The following is an 18,512-nucleotide window of genomic DNA, read 5'->3' as shown; positions in this document are numbered from 1 at the left end:
GACTCTAATTGCAGAATGTAGCTGGATCTGTAGCTTTGAATTTTATGCTGGCAAAAATGGAGTCTCATTTGATTCTGGAAGGAACGTGATCTGATAAGGGGACTAGACTACAGGTTTTTTTCTTTTCAGCCTTTGTTTGTTTTACTATCTAGTATTAACCATCACCTATTTTTCAGACAGGTTTTTTTCAGATACAGTCTGTGTTTTCAAGCTTATATCTATGCAACTTTATTTTTCTTGAAGAATACAAAACCATCAATGCTACTGTTGTTCAGCTGCTCTAATGATCTTTCTAGGTGCCAATTCTAGACCTTTCAATGTGTTTATACTCTTGTTCCATGTGCTGGTATTTTTTCATCTTTAACTGTAGCTGAACTTACTCTTTCCTCTCAAGAAAATGTTTGCCTGATCTCTATGATTGTTTGCAGATACTACCATGAGTGAGCGTTCTCTGAACTGTATCTACATTATTTATCTACAGTAATTTTGTACAGGATAGTCTTGTCCATTATTGCTTTCCACCTTAAAAGAGTTCAAATCAGCTATAAACTATTATGACATATTTGCATTTTCTTTGGAGTTGTGTTTTGTTTTGATTTTTTTTAGTAAATTTAATCTGTAAACTAATCAACAGATTTTTATGCAGAGAACTTAAATCTATCCCAAATATTTGCCCAATCTGTTCAGCAGGATATCTCTTTGCTATGTGCATCACGTTGAAGGGACACAGAAGTAGCATAGCGCACTAGACTAGCATAAAAGAAAATTAGCCTGGTAAGAAAACATGAATCGTAGGTAGGAGAACCTGGCACTGAGGGAATTCAGAATAAGCCTCTGTGCTAATTCATGTGTAAAGCATCTTCCAGTAGCAGCTGCATTCGAGGAAGTGCAGACGGTCAGATGTGACAAGATACAGTGTTGGACTGACAGATTGACTGGCAGGCCTGGAGGGCTGCAGGAATACCTCGTGTCACAAATACAACTGCAAGAAGCAAGAGAGTGAAATATTTCTCATTAACATCTAATTGGAGCAAAGAAACAGTACTATGAGAAGTGTCACACTGTTGGTTTTTACAACTGGGGAGGGCAGGAATAGAGGAGATGAGGCAGTGATGAATGGGGTATATCAGATAGATGTCTTAAACACACACTTTTGGGAAACCCATGATTGCATGACTGGTCTTTTTAAGCCTGGCAAAATTGTTTAATTCTCTTCCCATTGCGCTAGGAAAAAGGAGAATTTTTACCATCCTCACAACAAACTGTAAAGCTCTTTTTAGCTTTGCAGCTACAAGACAGCTATTTCAAAAGCCCAAAGCACACTCAGCTCAAGAACAAGTCAAATATTTGGATAAGTACCTTTTGTTTAACTTACGTATTTTGTCAGAAGAGGAAGAGAAAGAGCACTGTTCTTGCAGTGCAACACAACTCTAACAACATCTTCATTTTGGTTTCAGAAGTCTACAGAACAAATGAAGAAAGTCCCAACCATTGTCCTGTCTGTCTCTTACAAGGGAGTCAAATTTATTGATGCAACAAATAAGGTATGTGCAATTGCTCAATATTAGCTTTTACTTCTCACAAATAGGAGTATCTATGAGTCTGGCTCTGTAAGAGCACCAGAACAGAGAGAGGACAGAGTTGCACTTTGTGTTTTCCTCTTTTCTTTTTCTCTTCTCTCCAAATGGATGTAATCTTATTGTCATTCTCCAGAAACTCAGTCAGGAGGACAAGGGAAGCAAGATTAGTTGCTCATTTGGAGAACATTGTGTCCAACCTGCTGCCATTAAATGGCAAGCTTTTCACAAAAGACATTTGGCAGGGAGTCTCTCTGGAATCCCTTACCATATTCTTCCCTATTCAGTTCCTTAAATGTGCGGGAAATATATATATATTTGTTCATGAATGTAATTCTGGCAAAAAAAAAAAAAAAAAAAAAAAGATGTCTCAATTAAGATTAAAGATGCAAAGTTTTAGCCAGGGCCAGTAATTGTAAGAATAAGAAACATGAGCCTTGAATGTTCTTTCCAAATGTCAGAGCCTCTCTGATAGCTATTTTGCTGGTACTAGCCATTTGACTCTGAACTGCATCAGCTTCTTAACAGTTGTTATTCCTTTTTTTTTTTTTTAATTTTCCTGTGTGGCCATGCCCCTGTGCTTTCTTACATTTTGAAATACATACGTTTTCAAACAAAAACAAACCACACAAAAGCAGATTTTGGGAGATCAGAGAACTCAGTGATGGACAGAGCAATGGGTTATCGCTTCACCAAAATAAAATGTACAAGCTCCAAGCTCTGTAAGCAGGAGTAAAGTAATGCATTAATTTCTGTTCCTCAGATGTCTAAAACGGCAAGAAAATGCAATCCATACTGATACTTGCATATGAATAGAAAAGAAATTATATTTTCTGTTATGTGACTAAAACTCACTAAGCAATATAAAGAATAAATTTGACAACCCAGCTACCTGACCAGGTTAATAATGTATATAACTGCTTTGTGTTGCTGAATGTTCAGACCACACGATACATCTAACCCACTATCTGTCAAACTTGCTGAATCAGTCTGTTTTTAAAGGTGTTTAACTAGAACTGGGTTTTAAGTGAAGGAACGAGAGCAGATTTGTGAACTTTTACTAGAGTTTGGAAGCCATATTTAGGGTTAGAAGACAGCGTGAAAGAAAAACAGGTGAAATTACTCTTATGTGAAGTCTGTCATATTTGCCAGAGCAGAGAGGCCAGGGATTCCTGTCAGCTCCTTTTTCTTCCATTGATTCAAAACTGAGCTTCTACAACCCTCATTTCCTTTATGTTCTCTGATGTGCAGGGCATAAATGAAGACATTGTAATGCTATTAACTCTATCTTGGATAGGGCTGTTTTCGACTTTTAAATCTCCTCTGTAGTATAAAGTATGTAACTGCAATGTCCTTAGGTTTACAAAAAAAAACATCAGGAGAACAAAAGGAGCTTCCAGTATCTCTTTGCACGGTACCTAAAATCTTACGTAAGATGGAAACTTGAAAGAAGTTTGGCAAATTGCATTAGGTGGTTCTGGACCAGTCCCACAGAAATCTTATGCCTAGTAGTGCAATAGATGTATTTGATGGAGGTAAATAATGCCACAGTCCTGTGTTTTTTCTCAAGTGGTAGATTGCTTTCTGTCCAGTTCAAAATCTGCACTGCCTTTCCCTTCTGTAAAAACCAGGTAATAGCCTGCAACTCTCCCAGGAGCGTTGTTATCATCCTTGTCCACAGTGTGCTGTACCCAATTCCTTCAAGACCCAAAACAGATTAGCACTAAGGTGAGATCCTGTTCAGCCTTGTACTGCTTCCATATGAGCTTATAGTTGATAGCGCTGGGCACCACTTAGCAATAAATGCATACTTTTTAATGACAAAAATAGCTAGCAGTGACGTGCTTGAAAACTCAGCTCTCATGGCTGTTCATCCTTTTCCTTTCTGCCACCAAGCCAAGAATTTGTATTCTGAGTTGTAGCAGGCAAAGCTTCAGGTGACGAAGGGGCCCTTGACCTCGTTCCACAACAGCTATTTCAGTAGCGCCTTGAAGCTTGGCATGACACCCACTTTGACATGACACCATTTCTTTGCAAGTAAGGCCAGAAAGAAATCGCTGCTTAGGAAAATGCAGACTTGCAGAATTTTCTCGTGGATCACAGCTAACCCTAACTTCGGGATGATTTCTGCCAGGAGGGGAATTGGCTGACATGAGGTAGGCAAGCAAAAGGAAGACAGCTTAGCAAAAACCTGATCTCTCCAAGGTATTTCCTTGGCAGAACCAGAACCGGCTTTCAGCCTCCCTGCTTTTTCAGAAGCACCGGAGGTTTCTCTTGGCAAACCGAGTGACAAATTTTAGAAGGACGACTGCACAGTGTCAGTCGATGCCTGAGGACTGTACCCAGAACAGTGAACTGGTTCATAATCTTGTAATTTCATAGAATGGTTAGGGCTGGAATAAGATAATTTCCACAGAATAAGACTACGAGTCTATTGGAGTAGTGACCCTAGGAAACAGTAAACACACGCACTGAAAACATTTTTAATTTTGAAAGGCAATCACAGAGAATATCGTATAGAAGCTAGGGAAAAAGCTCAATTTCACTACTACTTTTCATCCAGAAGATTTATTTTAGGTATACCTCATTTTACTCAAAACAAACTTGATATGGATATGTTTCCAAACTTCACTTGGTTTAACACTAAAACATTAAAATAATCTCCGTGGGTTTTGACTAAAGTGCAAAGCCCTGTGTCAACCCCAGATCACCTCGGAAAAGTTTCGGCATGGCAGAGCTCTCTTCACATACACTGCCTAACTTCAGGTGATTACTTTGTGGCTCATGATTTGGCATAAATATTTCACACGACTGTAAGACCTTTCAAGCTTTAATTCTTTCTGCCGTCTAAACCGCAGTGTTGCCAATATAAGATCAATGACGACAGTGTATTACAGCTATATCTGTGGATATCTAAATTCCCTGCTTTTGATATAATCGTGATTCTCATCAAAATCTTTATTGAGGGTAAAAGTTATCTATTTGGGAACAAAGCAAATAAAATGCTTAAAGTAACATAAAAAGCCAATGATTGTTAAGCAGAAATTATACGTGTCGTTATAAATTGGCATATATTGAAACATAAGTACCGGTTTTGTCATTTTTATTAACAATGCATTAAACAAAAATAAGTATGTTGCAACAATTTAAGATTAAGAGGATTATTTCATTTCATCAGTAACAGTTTCCTTATCTTGGTTTTTCCATAATTTGAAATTTGGAATGCTTTTTATTAAGATTTTTCCTAAGCCATGATTTCTTCAATTAGATATATTAATATGTCTTTTTGAAAACTTGACACCTAAATGCAAGGGGGAAAGTTGCCACTTAGCAAATGATAGAAGATACGGCAAAGCGTCCTAAGTGACTTAGTTGCATATATTTTCTGTTCTTTTAAAACAAAAGAGGGGGAGGAGAGGAGGTGGAAAGGAAAAGAAGGGGGTGAGGGAAAGCCAGAGATGCTCAGAGATTGTTTTAACTTGGACAGATGCCCCTGAGGCAGCAGCAAATGGTGGCTCTGCAAGGGATGGGGACACTACAGATGTCATGTGTTCTGTGGTGCAATAGTGATGTCATGCTGCTGCAGGCTTGTTCACTTTGAGTTTTTGTGGAAAAGCCAGCGCTGCACCCAGCAGGGCCACCATTCAGAAAAGTGTATAAACCATCCGCGAAGTAAATTGACGTTCAATGAATCATTCTTCTGTTTAAATAGATCATTTGAAATGTGTGTTGCTGAAGCAAGGCCTAATCGTAAGCCACTCTGCAGTATCTTCTTCTCTGGCTTCATGGTTCCTTTGGCCTGAACACAGTAATTACATATCAGCAATTTACTATATTCATAATTTTCTCCAAAGCTTTAAGATAGCTTTTTTCTTTTTATTTCATCAGACAGATATGCCCCACCTCTATCTCAGTAGTACGCTATAGCTCACATTGGCTGTTGCAAGTAGTGTTGCTCGGTGCATGAATGGTTTAATTTTTTTACATCTTTCTTACAGGATGCTGTTGTCAGTAAGAGGAGAAAAGTTGCCAGATCCTCTTGTAGTTATCTTTTTGCTAAGCAGAAGCTTTTCAAGAGCTGAGGGTTTCAATTATAAGTGATGTTTGGTGTCTTTCTCGCTTGAAAAAGTATAACTGAAATTTGTCAAACAACACGTGCAAAAAAAATGGATACTGAGACTGTTGGGTTTCACCACATCCTGTCTGTCAGAAAACTGAAACAGTGTCATGTAGTGATTATTATACAGAAAACCAGCAGCATCTTAAGATGCTCATATAGTACTCTGAAACTGTATTTACAGCTGTATGCCAGGAAAGATGTCTCTCTGTCATAGGATACTGAATAAACTGTACAAAACTCAAGCAGGCTCATAAGGAAGACTCTAGAATGTAATTGTTTCCTACCAGATTATTGTCAATTTTACATATCATTGGAGAAGGTCAAAATTCCATTGATGATGCGTAAGGTCACACATGGGGTGTATTAAATCTCTTCTTATTAAGAAACTTACGAAATATTTCAGAACAGCAGACAAGCATAAATGCAAATCTAAAAACACACCTTTTACAGCTCTTTTACATTTAATTCCTAAATTGATTGAAAATATTTTTTTTAAACAGAATATTATTGCTGAACATGAAATCCGTAACATTTCCTGTGCTGCACAAGACCCTGAAGACCTTTCTACATTCGCGTACATCACTAAAGACTTGAAGACTAATCATCACTACTGCCATGTATTCACTGCGTTTGATGTGGTCAGTTATTAGAAGATACTTCATTTAATAGTTCTTTGTAATAGGTGAAAACATTTTCAGGGTCTGTGGTGATTAATGGAAGGTATGATTCATTTACCACATATAAAGACTAATCTACTATGGGATAGAAAAAGAACATTTCTGGAGAAGAGCAAAGATTTTCTTTGATATTATCTTATTTCCCACCTGAAATAACTTACCTCTATAATCTCAGCTGTTGACCATAAACTTTGCAAGTAGCTTTTCATACAAGTAATTCTTCTAACCTAAGCTATAGCCTTCCAAGAAGTTTGTAACAAGCAGGTTTGGCCACCCATTCTGAAATCTCAGTGCACACCAAATAAACAAATCAGAACTGCATCAATGCACGTTATATACAGTGCTCAATCCTGCTAAGAGGTAGGCTCCGGAACTAGCCTGAACTAAGTCTGCAGGGTGTCCTGCATTTTTGACTCTGTTGTACTGCCTGTGTAGTCAGGGAAGGACTGGTTTGGTGATGTCCAGCCTTTTGGCTTTTACCCTCATGGATCCATCCCATGCCAGCCAACAAGGGGTGAGAGAGTTGGACACTTTCTTGTGGGGGCCTTTTGAGCTTGGGCACCTCCCGCATGCATGATGCAGATGTGGGCTGTTTTTTGAACTGGGGATCAGATGTTACCACTGTAAGTGATTTCTTCAGATTTAGCCCTGCTGATCCATGAGTTTTAGTGTTTCAGTGTTAAACTGGATCAGTTCCAATAACTCAAACAACTCTCTAAATATTGTTTAGACTTTTTGACATTATATTGGATGAACTGGAGAACTGAAGCTTCCTCTGCAAATGTGTAGAGAACGTATGAAAAGTTTTGTGTTTACTTTAACCAGAGAACTGAAACACTTACAGATCTGACAAAGAAGAGACCACACAGGTAGCTAATTATACATCTCAAGAGGTCCTAGGAATATTTGGCCTACCACACTGAATCTGAAAGATTTGAAACATCTGTGATAATAGAGATCTGTGCAGAGCATTGTCCTTTCTGTGTTTCCATGTAAGAGGTTACCTCTGTAACCATCAACAGAAGGTTGTTATTAGATGGCCCTTCTCTTGTTCTCTGCTCTCTGACATGTCAGTGGGAGTTTTAGCTTAACAATGCAGATATGGAATTTGGGGAAAATTTATTTTAGCAGCACCTTTTCCGTTTCAAATAAGATGCATTTTTTCTGAAAATAGCAAATTAATGTTTAATTCTTACTTTCTTGTTTCAACCTTCTTGCCTAAAAAAAAATCTCAAAAATGTTATTTCAGCAAAAGTACTCACAGGTCCTGTTATTTTGGTGGAAAATGACTAAGTTCTTCCTATATTTATGCTTCTCAGATGGTGATGCATAGGCTACTAGTGTTTCAAGAAATCATGAATACATATCAATTAATCAGTCGTATTGTTTTCAGCTGAATTTGATGAAGTAAGTAACGGCTCTGATTTCTAGGACTAAGAGGGCTTGTTGTCCAAAAAGATCAGGAATGCTTGTCATTTGAGTTAAGCACAAGAGAAATTTAAAATGCTATTAAAACTTTAAATAATTCAAGAAAAAATATTTTAGTGTAGTATAATGTGTATGAGTTCTTGAAACATAATTACACGAATATAAATAAGTTAAAAAAGCAGATATGTCTGAACTGAGACATTTTATTTGTAACTGGGGAAACAGTCAACATTGCAGAGCGATAGCGTGTAGGATAGTTTAAATTACAAGATGTTCAGGAAGGTAGGTTAGAAGGAATTTTAGCAGTTTAGTTCAGTGCTTTTGTTGTTTAACTTCTCTGCTGACCTTTTAGTGTTCACAGGGAGTAGAAAAAACTTTAGAATTGTGTTAAAAATAGGTAGACTGCGGTCAACAAGGTGTTACATTGTACAGATTTTAGTGATAAGTGAATCAACTGAATTTAGACTGATTGAGTGAGGTTATTATTTCTCCTGATCCATTTAAATACTTCTTAATGGTTTCCAAGTACTGCAGTTTCATTTATAGGTTTAATAATCAAGTACAAGCATAGACCCAGGTGTAGTAGATGAAATTCATTTTCTCCTTGCTTCACAAGGAAAGAATAGTAATGCAGGAATAATTACAATATTTTACTCACTTCCTGAACCTTAGGAGGAGCATTTAATACCCCAAGCACTTTAAATGGCTATTTTAAGCAATACAGAAAATTTAATGTCTAACTGTCTTGACTTTGTTTTCTCCTGCAACATAATCCTCAGTGGGGTGTTACCTACTCAAATATTCTCTTTTTGTGTTGTTTTGTTTCTCAGGATCTAGCATTTCTGATGCAAGTACAAGCTCCATAAAAAATAGCTAGATATTCAGAACACAGGCATACAGTAAATTAAATTTTCTATTTAAAGTCTAACACTTAATATTAACCTGATCTTCCAATTTGCTAATAGAAACATTCCTATCCATTTGTCAGTGCATAGAAGTTCAATCATATTAAGAAAAATAAGGTTTAAAATGGTAGAAATTCACAATAAGGTGTAAAAAAGGATGCATCTTAAATCATGTATGTTATGGTAATACAATATATGCAGTGGTATGAAAAAAAAATTCACTCTCTTGAGTCCTTTGGTTCCTCAGGAAATGTGGGCAAGAAAATTTTTTTGCAGATAGGAAAGCGTTTTAGTATAGTGACGTGGCAACTACCAGCATTACTGATACTTGCTATTTAGGAGTGACTGTACTTGTAACTTCTGTACTCAGAGTTAAAATTCTATAATCAAAATTGCAAAAACGTCAGACTTGATTAAAGAATACTGAAGGGGACAAGGTTTGGGGGAAGAAGAGAATTCATTGCCTCAACATTTGAAATCCACTTCACTCTCATTCACTTATAAAGCAACCCTAAAACTACCAGTAACTGATTCCCTCTGGAGAAACAAACCACCGTTAACAGTTCCTATACCAAATTCTAGTTCATATATGGGAGACATCCAAAGTAATTTCCATCAGATATTCCTTCATTGCCAAATGCACCTATGAATAGAAGACAACCGGCATAAATTGGAACAATTTCAGGTCTTGCTCATGCAAGGAATAGGCTGCCGCTCTACATAACACAAAGATTTTTTTTCTTCTTTTCTGTATTCTTTTTTCCTTCATTACACAGACTTAAGCTAGATAAGAATTGGAAACTGCTAGTACACGTACTTAGCAGAGAAGAAAAAGCATGGATTCAGGTCTCAAAGTTCTGTTCATTGCCTTCTTCCAGGGGATTAGGGGACTTCATGAAATTTTTCTCTCTTCATATGATCGATGTGTCATCCTCATGTCTACAGAACAGAAAATTTCTTTCCTTTGGAGTATCCACAGACAGCATGCCCAGACAGTCTCCTCTCTGGGGAATATTAGGTGGAATGTGTCAAACCATTTCAGTTGCTCCTGGCAAATTTCTTGAGCTGGAGCACACTTAGGTACAAGGAGCTTTCAGCTCATGAGCAAATGCATCGCTCCTCTCGTCTACATCAATGGCTTTTGCAGCAGCCTCAAAGGCCCGCTTTGAAGGCCTGTTTCCCTGCTCCTGTTGCATACAAGGTATCTTTCATTGCCATGTTGGGAGAAAGGGATGGATTCAGAAGAGTTTGCCCTCCACGATTGCTTTAAATCCAGAATGAGAAAAGGTGAAGAATTTAAGTTGCAGGAATGCCTCATGCAGCCCAGGAGTCCACAGATGGTAGAAGCAAATGCCAGCCACGTCTCATCATACCATCCTTAGCAAGCTGAGCTTTCTCCCCTTTGAATGCATGAAGGCTGACATATCGCAAAGCACAGACAAATCTATGTCTTTCTAGATCCACTCAAAAGTAAAATTTTTGAGGTCTGGAGGGATAAAGCATATGTACACTTAGCAGTGTAAATGTATATCAGTTCAGCGTCTGAAAGAACTCCTGTTACTAGTAAGTAACTTTCTCCTCTTGCCAGGCTCTTACAGTAGAAATTCTCAACATTTGGCCTTGAAGATTTTGTTATAACTAAGAAGCAGACAACTGATTTCATCTTAGGGGATGGCTATTTTAAACTAGGCTGGGATTTTTCAGATTTTTCAAGTTAAGGTTCCATATACTCTGTTCTGTTCAATTTTTGCCAAATGCAATTTTAAATTTGGTACCTCGAACACAGGGTGTCCTAATTGACATTCCTACACATCCGATGAGATAGGTAGCTAGCTCACTAATTGTCTGAGAGGCTCCAAAGGAAGCTTTGTCAGTAAATTCAGTCTTCAAGAAAGATTTGACACTGATCTTAAAGAAGGCAAAAAATTACCACCTAAAAGAAAAAAAAAAAACCTTAAAATCCTCATTATAGGAGAAGTGCTTTCCCAAAAAGGCAAAATGTTAGTTTTTAAAAAAAATTCCTTTGCAGATTTTTATAGCTCAAAGACAGAAATCTTATTCTCTTTCCTAAAATATTCCTGAAGCCTCAACATAGCTTTATAGAAACATGAAAACACAAGAAGCACAAGTCCATGGGACCTGATGAGATACATCCACGGGTCCTGAAGGAACTGGCGGCTGCAGTTACTAGGCCACTAGCCAGCATATTTGAGAGGTCCTGGCAGTCTGGTGAGGTTCCTACAGATTGGAAAAGGGCAAACGTAACCCCCATCTTTAAAAAAGGGACCAAGGACAACCCGGGAAACTACAGACCAGTCAGCCTTACCTCTGTGCCAGGTAAAATCATGGAACAGATTCTCCTGGTAGCTGTACTAAGGCACATAAAAAATAACCAAGTGGTTGGTGACAGCCAACATGGCTTCACTAGGGGCAAGTCGTGCCTGACTAATTTAGTGGCCTTCTACGACAAAGCTACAGCGCTGGTTGACGTGGGTAAAGCAACAGATGTCGTTTTCCTGGACTTGTGCAAGGCGTTTGACACTGTCCCACATGACAACCTTGTCTCTAAAATGGAGAGACATGGATTTGACAGATGGACCACTCGGTGGATAAAGAACTGGCTGGATGGTCGCACTCAGAGAGTTGTGGTCAATGGTGAGATGTCTACATGGAGACCAGTGTCAAGCGGTGTCCCTCAGGGGTCTGTTCTGGGTCCAGTGCTGTTCAACATCTTTGTCAGTGACATGGATGACGGCATTGAGTGCACCCTCAGTAAGTTTGCCGACGACACCAAGTTGTGTGGTGCCGTGGACTCACTTGAGGGAAGAGATGCCATCCAGAGGCACCTTGATAGGCTTGAGAAATGGGCCAGTGCAAACTGCATGAGCTTCAACAAGTCAAAATGCGAGGTCCTTCACCTGGGTCGGGCCAATCCTAGGCACAGACACAAACTGGGCACAGAGTGGGTTGAGAGTAGCCCTGAAGAGAAGGATTTGGGGGTTTTTATAGATGAGAAGCTCAACATGAGCCGACAGTGCGCTCATGCGGCCCAGAAGGCCAACCGCATCCTGGGATGTATCAAGAGAAGCGTGGTCAGCAGGTCAAGAGAGGTGATTCTCCCCCTCTACTCTGCTCTTGTGAGACCCCACCTCGAATACTGTGTCCAGTTCTGGTGTCCCCACCGTAAGAGAGACATAGATTTATTGGAGCATGTTCAGAGGAGGGCCACAAAGATGATTCAGGGGCTGGAGCACCTCTGCTACAAGGACAGGTTGCGGGAGCTGGAATTGTTCAGCCTTGAAAAGAGAAGACTTTGGGGGGACCTAATAGCTGCCTTCCAATACCTGAAGGGAACTTACAGGAAGGCTGGGGAGGGACTTTTTACAAGAGTGTCCACTGATAGGACAAGGGGAAATGGGTTTAAGTTGAAGGAGAACAGATTTAGATTAGATCTTAGGAAGAAATTCTTCAGTACGAGGGTGGTAAGACTTTGGAATAAATTGCCCAGAGAAGTTGTGGATGCCCCCTCCCTGGAGGTGTTCAAGGCCAGGTTGGACGGAGCCTTGAGTAGCCCGGTCTAGTTGAGAGGCGTCCCTGCCCATGACAGGGAGGTTGGATTAGATGATCTCTGAGGTCCCTTCCAGCCTATGCCATTCTATGATTCTATGAAGCAGTGCCTGCTGCAACTTGCACAGTAAAAAAGTCAGTTAAAATGTCACAGAGCAATTAGCCATTGTAATAAGTTGGCTGAATTAAAGCAGCTGAAGAATCCTGACTCAGACTTGCACCCGGGCATTGAATTGTTACATTACGTGGCAAACAAGGCAATTGATCTCAATTTCTCATCTCCCAGAATTTGTTGCTTAAAGGCATTAGCTTACTCACTTTCTTTCCCTGCTGTGACGAGCAAAGAACAGGCTTGTAGCAGCCTCAGAACCACTGTGGTCCTAAGAGTTTTGCCTCCTTTCCAGGGAGGTTGATGGGGTGCTGTAAGGGACAATGTCTTCTACAGCAACCAGGTGGTCTACAACATTGGTGCTAAGTGTCTTTTGGGGAGACAGACCTGTTTCCTTTCTTTTGTGCCCCATGTAAAAAAATCAAATAGTCTTCTCACTGCATCAGAAGAATTTCCACAACAGCTTTTGTGGTTTGGCTTTCTGCCCCCACCCACAAGGGAATCGTGCTCTTACCTCTCTGGTGTAGCCCATGCAAGAATCTATACAAACTCTAATCCTCATAGTCCTCTCCCAGAACTACAGGTCAGAAATTCCTCAAATCAAACTTACTTCTGTTTTTTTCAAAGTACAATTTTGCAGATGCCTTTTTTAAAATTTTACAAGATACAATTTTAAAGTCCTCCTTGCCTCCATTTGCAGACAGCTCTTTGTCAAGGCTCTACCACAGCACACAATGTATGAAATTTATGTACAAGTTACGATTCAGTTTACATTTTGAATATTGAACAGAACAGTGAATGTTCTATTTGCTATATTTCAAATTTTTATTAACCGTAGAAACAGTTACATGTTTCCAATGGCTTTCAGACTCCAGGCGGGCCTATTTTTTCATTTTACAGACTATGAAGGAAAACAAATCATAGTGGTTTCTGATGAGGTGCAGGACCCAGACTAGATTTATGGCTCAGCATGGCAAGCGCTCTGCATGTCTCCACTCTTATCTCCAAGCTTTTCAGGCCTGTCTGTCAGTGACCTTTTTGTATGCCACACTGGATGGTGCATTTTCTCAGTCCCACTAGTATTACAGTCTGCTTTTTCTCCAAGCCATTACTACACCCTGTCCTGTTGATGTATTCTTTAGCAATAGTAATATCTACTGTAGACAATCCCATGATGATATAGTACACTATCTTGCTGTCACAACGGCAGATTAAGATGTCTTTAGAATAATATTCTTGTGCTACTAATAGGTGCACTCAATTTCAAATAATATTATTCAGCGCATTTTTAACAATTATATTCTGTTGGTCTTAATTCCATAGCCAGCATGCTGCTAAAAGGCAGGGCACTTTATAATAGTCTCTTTAGCCTTTCATTTTCACTCCACTGGCAAAATGCATCTTCAGTGTTTCTCAGTCCTGGCCAGTTTCTTTAAGTTAAAGGGGAGACAATTTGGAGACTGCTATCAAATCAGGCAGACATTTTTATCTGGGAAGCTATGAAACTTTGGCAAGCTTGCTGTTGTGACTGCAGTCGTAACAGCTGAGAGCATATCCCAGTGGAGGAGTATAATTGTTTTCTGTCTGACCTAACAAGAGACCAGAATTGGCACCTTACAAAGAAGCTCTTATAATGAGCTAAATATACTGAATTTAGCCTACACTATCTCAGTATACATGTGTGATAACAAAGGGATGGAATTTCTTTATGACTACAGTGGAACTATAGTGTATGGCATGAAGTAAAACATGTCAAGTGTCTTGCATTCCTTTCTAACTTATTGCAAACTCAACAGTTAGACTTGACTAGCTAAAGCGATATCTCATTTTAAATTATATCAGAAACCTGTGGACATTTTAAGGGAGCACCTAGTTTCAAAGCAATGCAGGATTGCTTCCAACTATGGGCTGCAGAGGTTCAGGAAGGAGAGGGTAATTTCTGAATTACATCAAAGATTTATGAATTATTCTAAGGAGACTGTAGACATAGGCAGGCAAGCCTGCGGACTTGCATTTGCTCTACAGGAGGTTAAAACATTACTGGAAAGTTAGGAGCCTAGAAATACACTTCGGTAGGATCCTACAAACAAACCCAGAAACCTGGAAAAAAATTGCCATAGAAATTGACTTGACGTTTACATTAAGGTCAGATTTGAAACTCACAGCTGCTCTGTACTTGATGTAAAAGTGTACTGAAAAAATATTTATATCAACCCCCTGATTCCTCATTCATGCTTTATAAACCTTTCAACGGGTTTTCTTCCACATATGCAATAAGAACTTAAAAGCGTTCTAGCTATACCACCAAACTGGCCTTAGTCTTAAGAGCCTGACTTCTTTGGTCACATACACTAACCTCCCACACTTACAACACTATTCTGACATGCCAGTTTAAGCTCAAACATTTTTACTTTTAGAAAACAAAACCATGAGGAGGTTGTCCCAGCAACTGAAACACGCATCTGAAGCGGAGCACTGACTTCCATGCATGCATAGGTGCACTGCATCGGTGAGGCAGAGCATGCCCTTTTGACATTTGCTTTGGGTCCTTTTGCAAGCATCATACCAACACTGCATCCACTTCCCACCCTGTTCGGTGAGAGCACAGAGCATCCCGAGGCGCACACCCAAGGAAGCAGCATGTCAGACTGCCAGCTCTGGAGGAGGACGGGTCAGCAGAGGAACTCTGAAGCAGAGCAAGGCTGAATGGCAGATAGATGCAGTTGTAGAAACACAGAACGGTTTGGTTTGGAAGGGATCTTAAAGACCATCTAGTTCCAACACCCCTGCCACAGACAGGGATACCGTCCACTAGAGCAGGTTGCTCAAAGCTTCATCCAGCCTGGCACTGAACACTTCCAGGGGTGGGGCAGTGTCACGCAAGATAGGTGAGATCTTGAGAGCAGCAGACACGGAGTGAGCTGGGAAGGTTGGGGGGTTAATATACATGTTCTAAAAAGAGATGGCACACACTCACCCGCTCCTGTTTTCATGTTTAGTGCGACAATGTTTTCAAAGTTTTTAGAAGTAATAACTTTCAATACAATAAATTACATTTAGATTGGTTTTAATCAATGAGAAATCAAATGACACATGTAAATATTACAGAGGCTAAGGAAGTTATTACCATCATGATTTTAATTATTTACATTACAAATCACTTCTCTAGACAGTACTACCCACTTCATGTGTCTGATGATAATTCAGCCTCACTTCAATTTTAACTGTTTTTGTTTTGTTCCAGAATTTAGCTTACGAAATCATTCTTACACTAGGACAAGCATTTGAGGTGGCCTATCAGCTTGCACTACAAGCACGAAAAGGGGGCCATTCTTCAACCCTCCCAGAAAGCTTTGAAAATAAACCCTCCAAACCGATTCCCAAACCACGTGTTAGTATTCGGAAGTCAGTGGTAAGTAGAAGGTAGTCATGCATGCAAAAAAACCCCAAAATTCAGCTCTACAGTTAAGAGTTGCTATACTAGAAGCTGTATAAATAACTATACCTTGAGTCAGAAATGCTCCATGTCTCAGTCGTGCCTCCTCTGCACATCAGCCGGTTCGGTTGTGTCACTGCAGCACGGGCAGCCGTTTCAAGCAACTACTCATTTCAGATTCCTCCAGTTCAAGATGTTGCTTGGCTAGTGTTGTGCATATGTCTTTTATAGTAATTGCAGAGCTTTAATTGATTTGGTCTAATTCCAATCTATTGTGCTTTTTTAAATGCCGAGGATCACAGCCAATGCATACCTCTAAAACTCTGTGGTTCCATGGACTTTCCTGCTATCCTATCAAGAAAGTCCGCACCAAACTTGTCTCGTACACAATCACTGCATATGTATCCTAATCAAATTACAAATCCAAATCAATGTACAATCATCTTGTCAGACCAAGCAACTTCTTTTCTTACCCTTTTTTTTTTTCTTAGACCCTCAGCAGACCCTCCTGTTTCAAAACTGAGATTCAGTATACATTTTCAGTATTTTCTTTGGAATCCCATACTCCTAAGAATCTGAGCTCATTGGAGCCTACATATTGATTGTCTTTAAAGTGCCCTCCTGAAGTGCATAGATGACAGAGAAATACTCTTTTATGGTAGAGCTTTTAAAAAAATTATGAAAACTATTTTAAATCAAGTGAGAATAGAGGCGCAGGGCGATTTGGGAGGGAGAGGGGGAAAAAAAATGACTGCACAGTGTATCATATTCACTGGCTATAAAGTGAAAACCATACTCCGTGATGTTTAGTTACTGGATGAGAGGAAGGGGGGGGTAAAGTTATGACTGTACACTTTCTCATCCATTGCCACAGAACCTTCCTCCATAAAATTTTAAGAAAGTACATTTCCTGATGCCATCATCTGTCTCAGTAGAAAAAGGACTTCTCAGGATCAAGCATGGCTTTAACGAACTATAATGCCCTATAGCTTGAGGGTAGACAGCTCTGATCTGAACAGGAAAAAGAGGGCAACCATGGGTACATGGGAGCATAGACCACCGCACTCGCTGCTGTAGGACTTTGTTGAAACAGGATTGGCTCTGTGTTCTGTTCATTTAAAGAAAAACTTCTGCAAGAACTGCTGTGCACAGAGATGGTAACCCGTCTGTCTGTCTGCATTTGTCTTAAAGCAGATAGATCCATCTGAACAAAAGACTCTTGCGAACCTACCATGGATTGTTGAACCCGGACAAGAAGCCAAAAGAGGCATTAATACCAAGTATGAAACTACAATTTTCTGATACAAAACTGTCCCCCTGTTCCTTGTTGTGCCTTGCACGCCAAGCAGTCACAGCACAGCCTTTCCTTTATGGCAACATTTCAATCCAGCAGAGAGGAAGACTGCACTGGATGAGTGGCCTTGTAACTAACAAAAAAAGGCTGACAGTCATTTCTGGTGATGTTCTTCTTCCTGCAGCACTGACAGAAGAATGACGCTATATGAAGACTTTTAAAATTACAGTCCACAAGAGGAGTAAGAAACCTTATTTTTCACACAGTTCTCCCTTGTGACTCTGCCACAGTGCTTTCTTTGATTTCTTATTTTAGAATTCTACTTTTTAAAAAAAAAAAAAAAAAACAACAACAAAAGGTCTCTAAACTAACAGTAATGCTGCCTATGAGTAGAATATTTGATTGGTTTTTTATTTAAATCTTGGCAGTTTTTAATTGAAATAGAACCAGAATTAATAGAGTATTTGTGAAACCACTGAATTCATTAATAATTACTGTGTTGAATAAAGAACTCATTAAAGTGACAAGAAATTAGGCACCCTGATTTCTGTGTGCGCTGGTTTTATATGTAATCATTGGTGTCCTTTGATCCTCTACTGAAATAGGAACCTCTTGCATTGTAACAAAGGATCAGAGTTTTATGAATGGTTAGAAAAAGGTATTAATAATGCACATAAAACATTTATTAGATATTTTTATGAAAGAGAAGTACTATAGGAAAACATATGAATATTTATGGAAGGAAGCCAGATTAATTATGACAAATATTGTTTATTTCAAAGTTAAGTAAGCCACTGCTATTGCAGCATTATGAAAATTATAAGCGTTGTAGCATCAGTGCACTGGATGTTTCATGTAATCAGTCTGGAATGAAAAAAGAATGGTCATTCTACTACACCTACATATAGTTTATGCAGTTCAACATTGCTATAGCCATGATTTCTTCTAGAATTTTTTAAAAAATTATCTCAGTGGTTCTAAAAAAAGTCAAAATCATGGATTTTGCTATCAAGATTTCTGTCACAGAAAGCTTGTTTAGAAGAGTGTTGATAAAATTCTACTGCAAAACATTTTCTAAATAAAAATAGCAAGAAAAAGAAAAAAATTCCAAAGTAATAAAAATGTTTTGATGGAACAAAATAGTTAAGCATTTGCTTAATATTTGATTAAATAAGATTTACTTACATTTTCTTTGAAGTGTTTTAATTTTTTTAATGTCTGTGGAGTATTTGTATAATACCATGATGTATATTTATGTAGAACTGAAATTATAACAGTACAAATATCACTATAGGAGAAAAATGACATTTTAACGTATATTGTTCTATCCAGTCAAATTGTGAATCATTTTGAAGTTCATTATAGAGATATTGATAAATTGTGTGATTGTCTTAATGTT

At 38.9% G+C, this 18,512-nt stretch overlaps 1 protein-coding gene across 16 annotated transcripts in view; it reads left to right on the top strand.

Moving 5' to 3' along the window:
- Positions 1–17,334, top strand: part of ANKS1B (ankyrin repeat and sterile alpha motif domain containing 1B) — a 476,662-nt gene extending 459,328 nt beyond the window's left edge. For 9 of the 16 annotated variants that reach the window (XM_086610942.1, XM_086610941.1, XM_086610939.1 and 6 more), the window contains 4 exons: positions 1,458–1,544; positions 6,198–6,335; positions 15,628–15,795; positions 17,011–17,121. In XM_086610942.1, coding sequence (XP_086467068.1) covers positions 1,458–1,544; positions 6,198–6,335; positions 15,628–15,795; positions 17,011–17,121 — 504 coding nt within the window. Of the gene's footprint in view, positions 1–1,457; positions 1,545–6,197; positions 6,336–15,627; positions 15,796–17,010; positions 17,122–17,297 lie in introns of those variants that run through there. The other 7 variants (XM_086610943.1, XM_086610940.1, XM_086610954.1 and 4 more) reach the window with 2 other exon arrangements.
- Positions 17,335–18,512: the final 1,178 nt, after the last annotated feature.

Source organism: Tauraco erythrolophus, chromosome 4 (assembly GCF_009769465.1).
Source record: "Tauraco erythrolophus isolate bTauEry1 chromosome 4, bTauEry1.pri, whole genome shotgun sequence".
NCBI lineage: Eukaryota > Metazoa > Chordata > Aves > Musophagiformes > Musophagidae > Tauraco > Tauraco erythrolophus.
The sequence above is the reverse complement of the archived record's forward strand: the minus strand, read 5'-3'. Positions and strand labels throughout refer to the sequence as shown.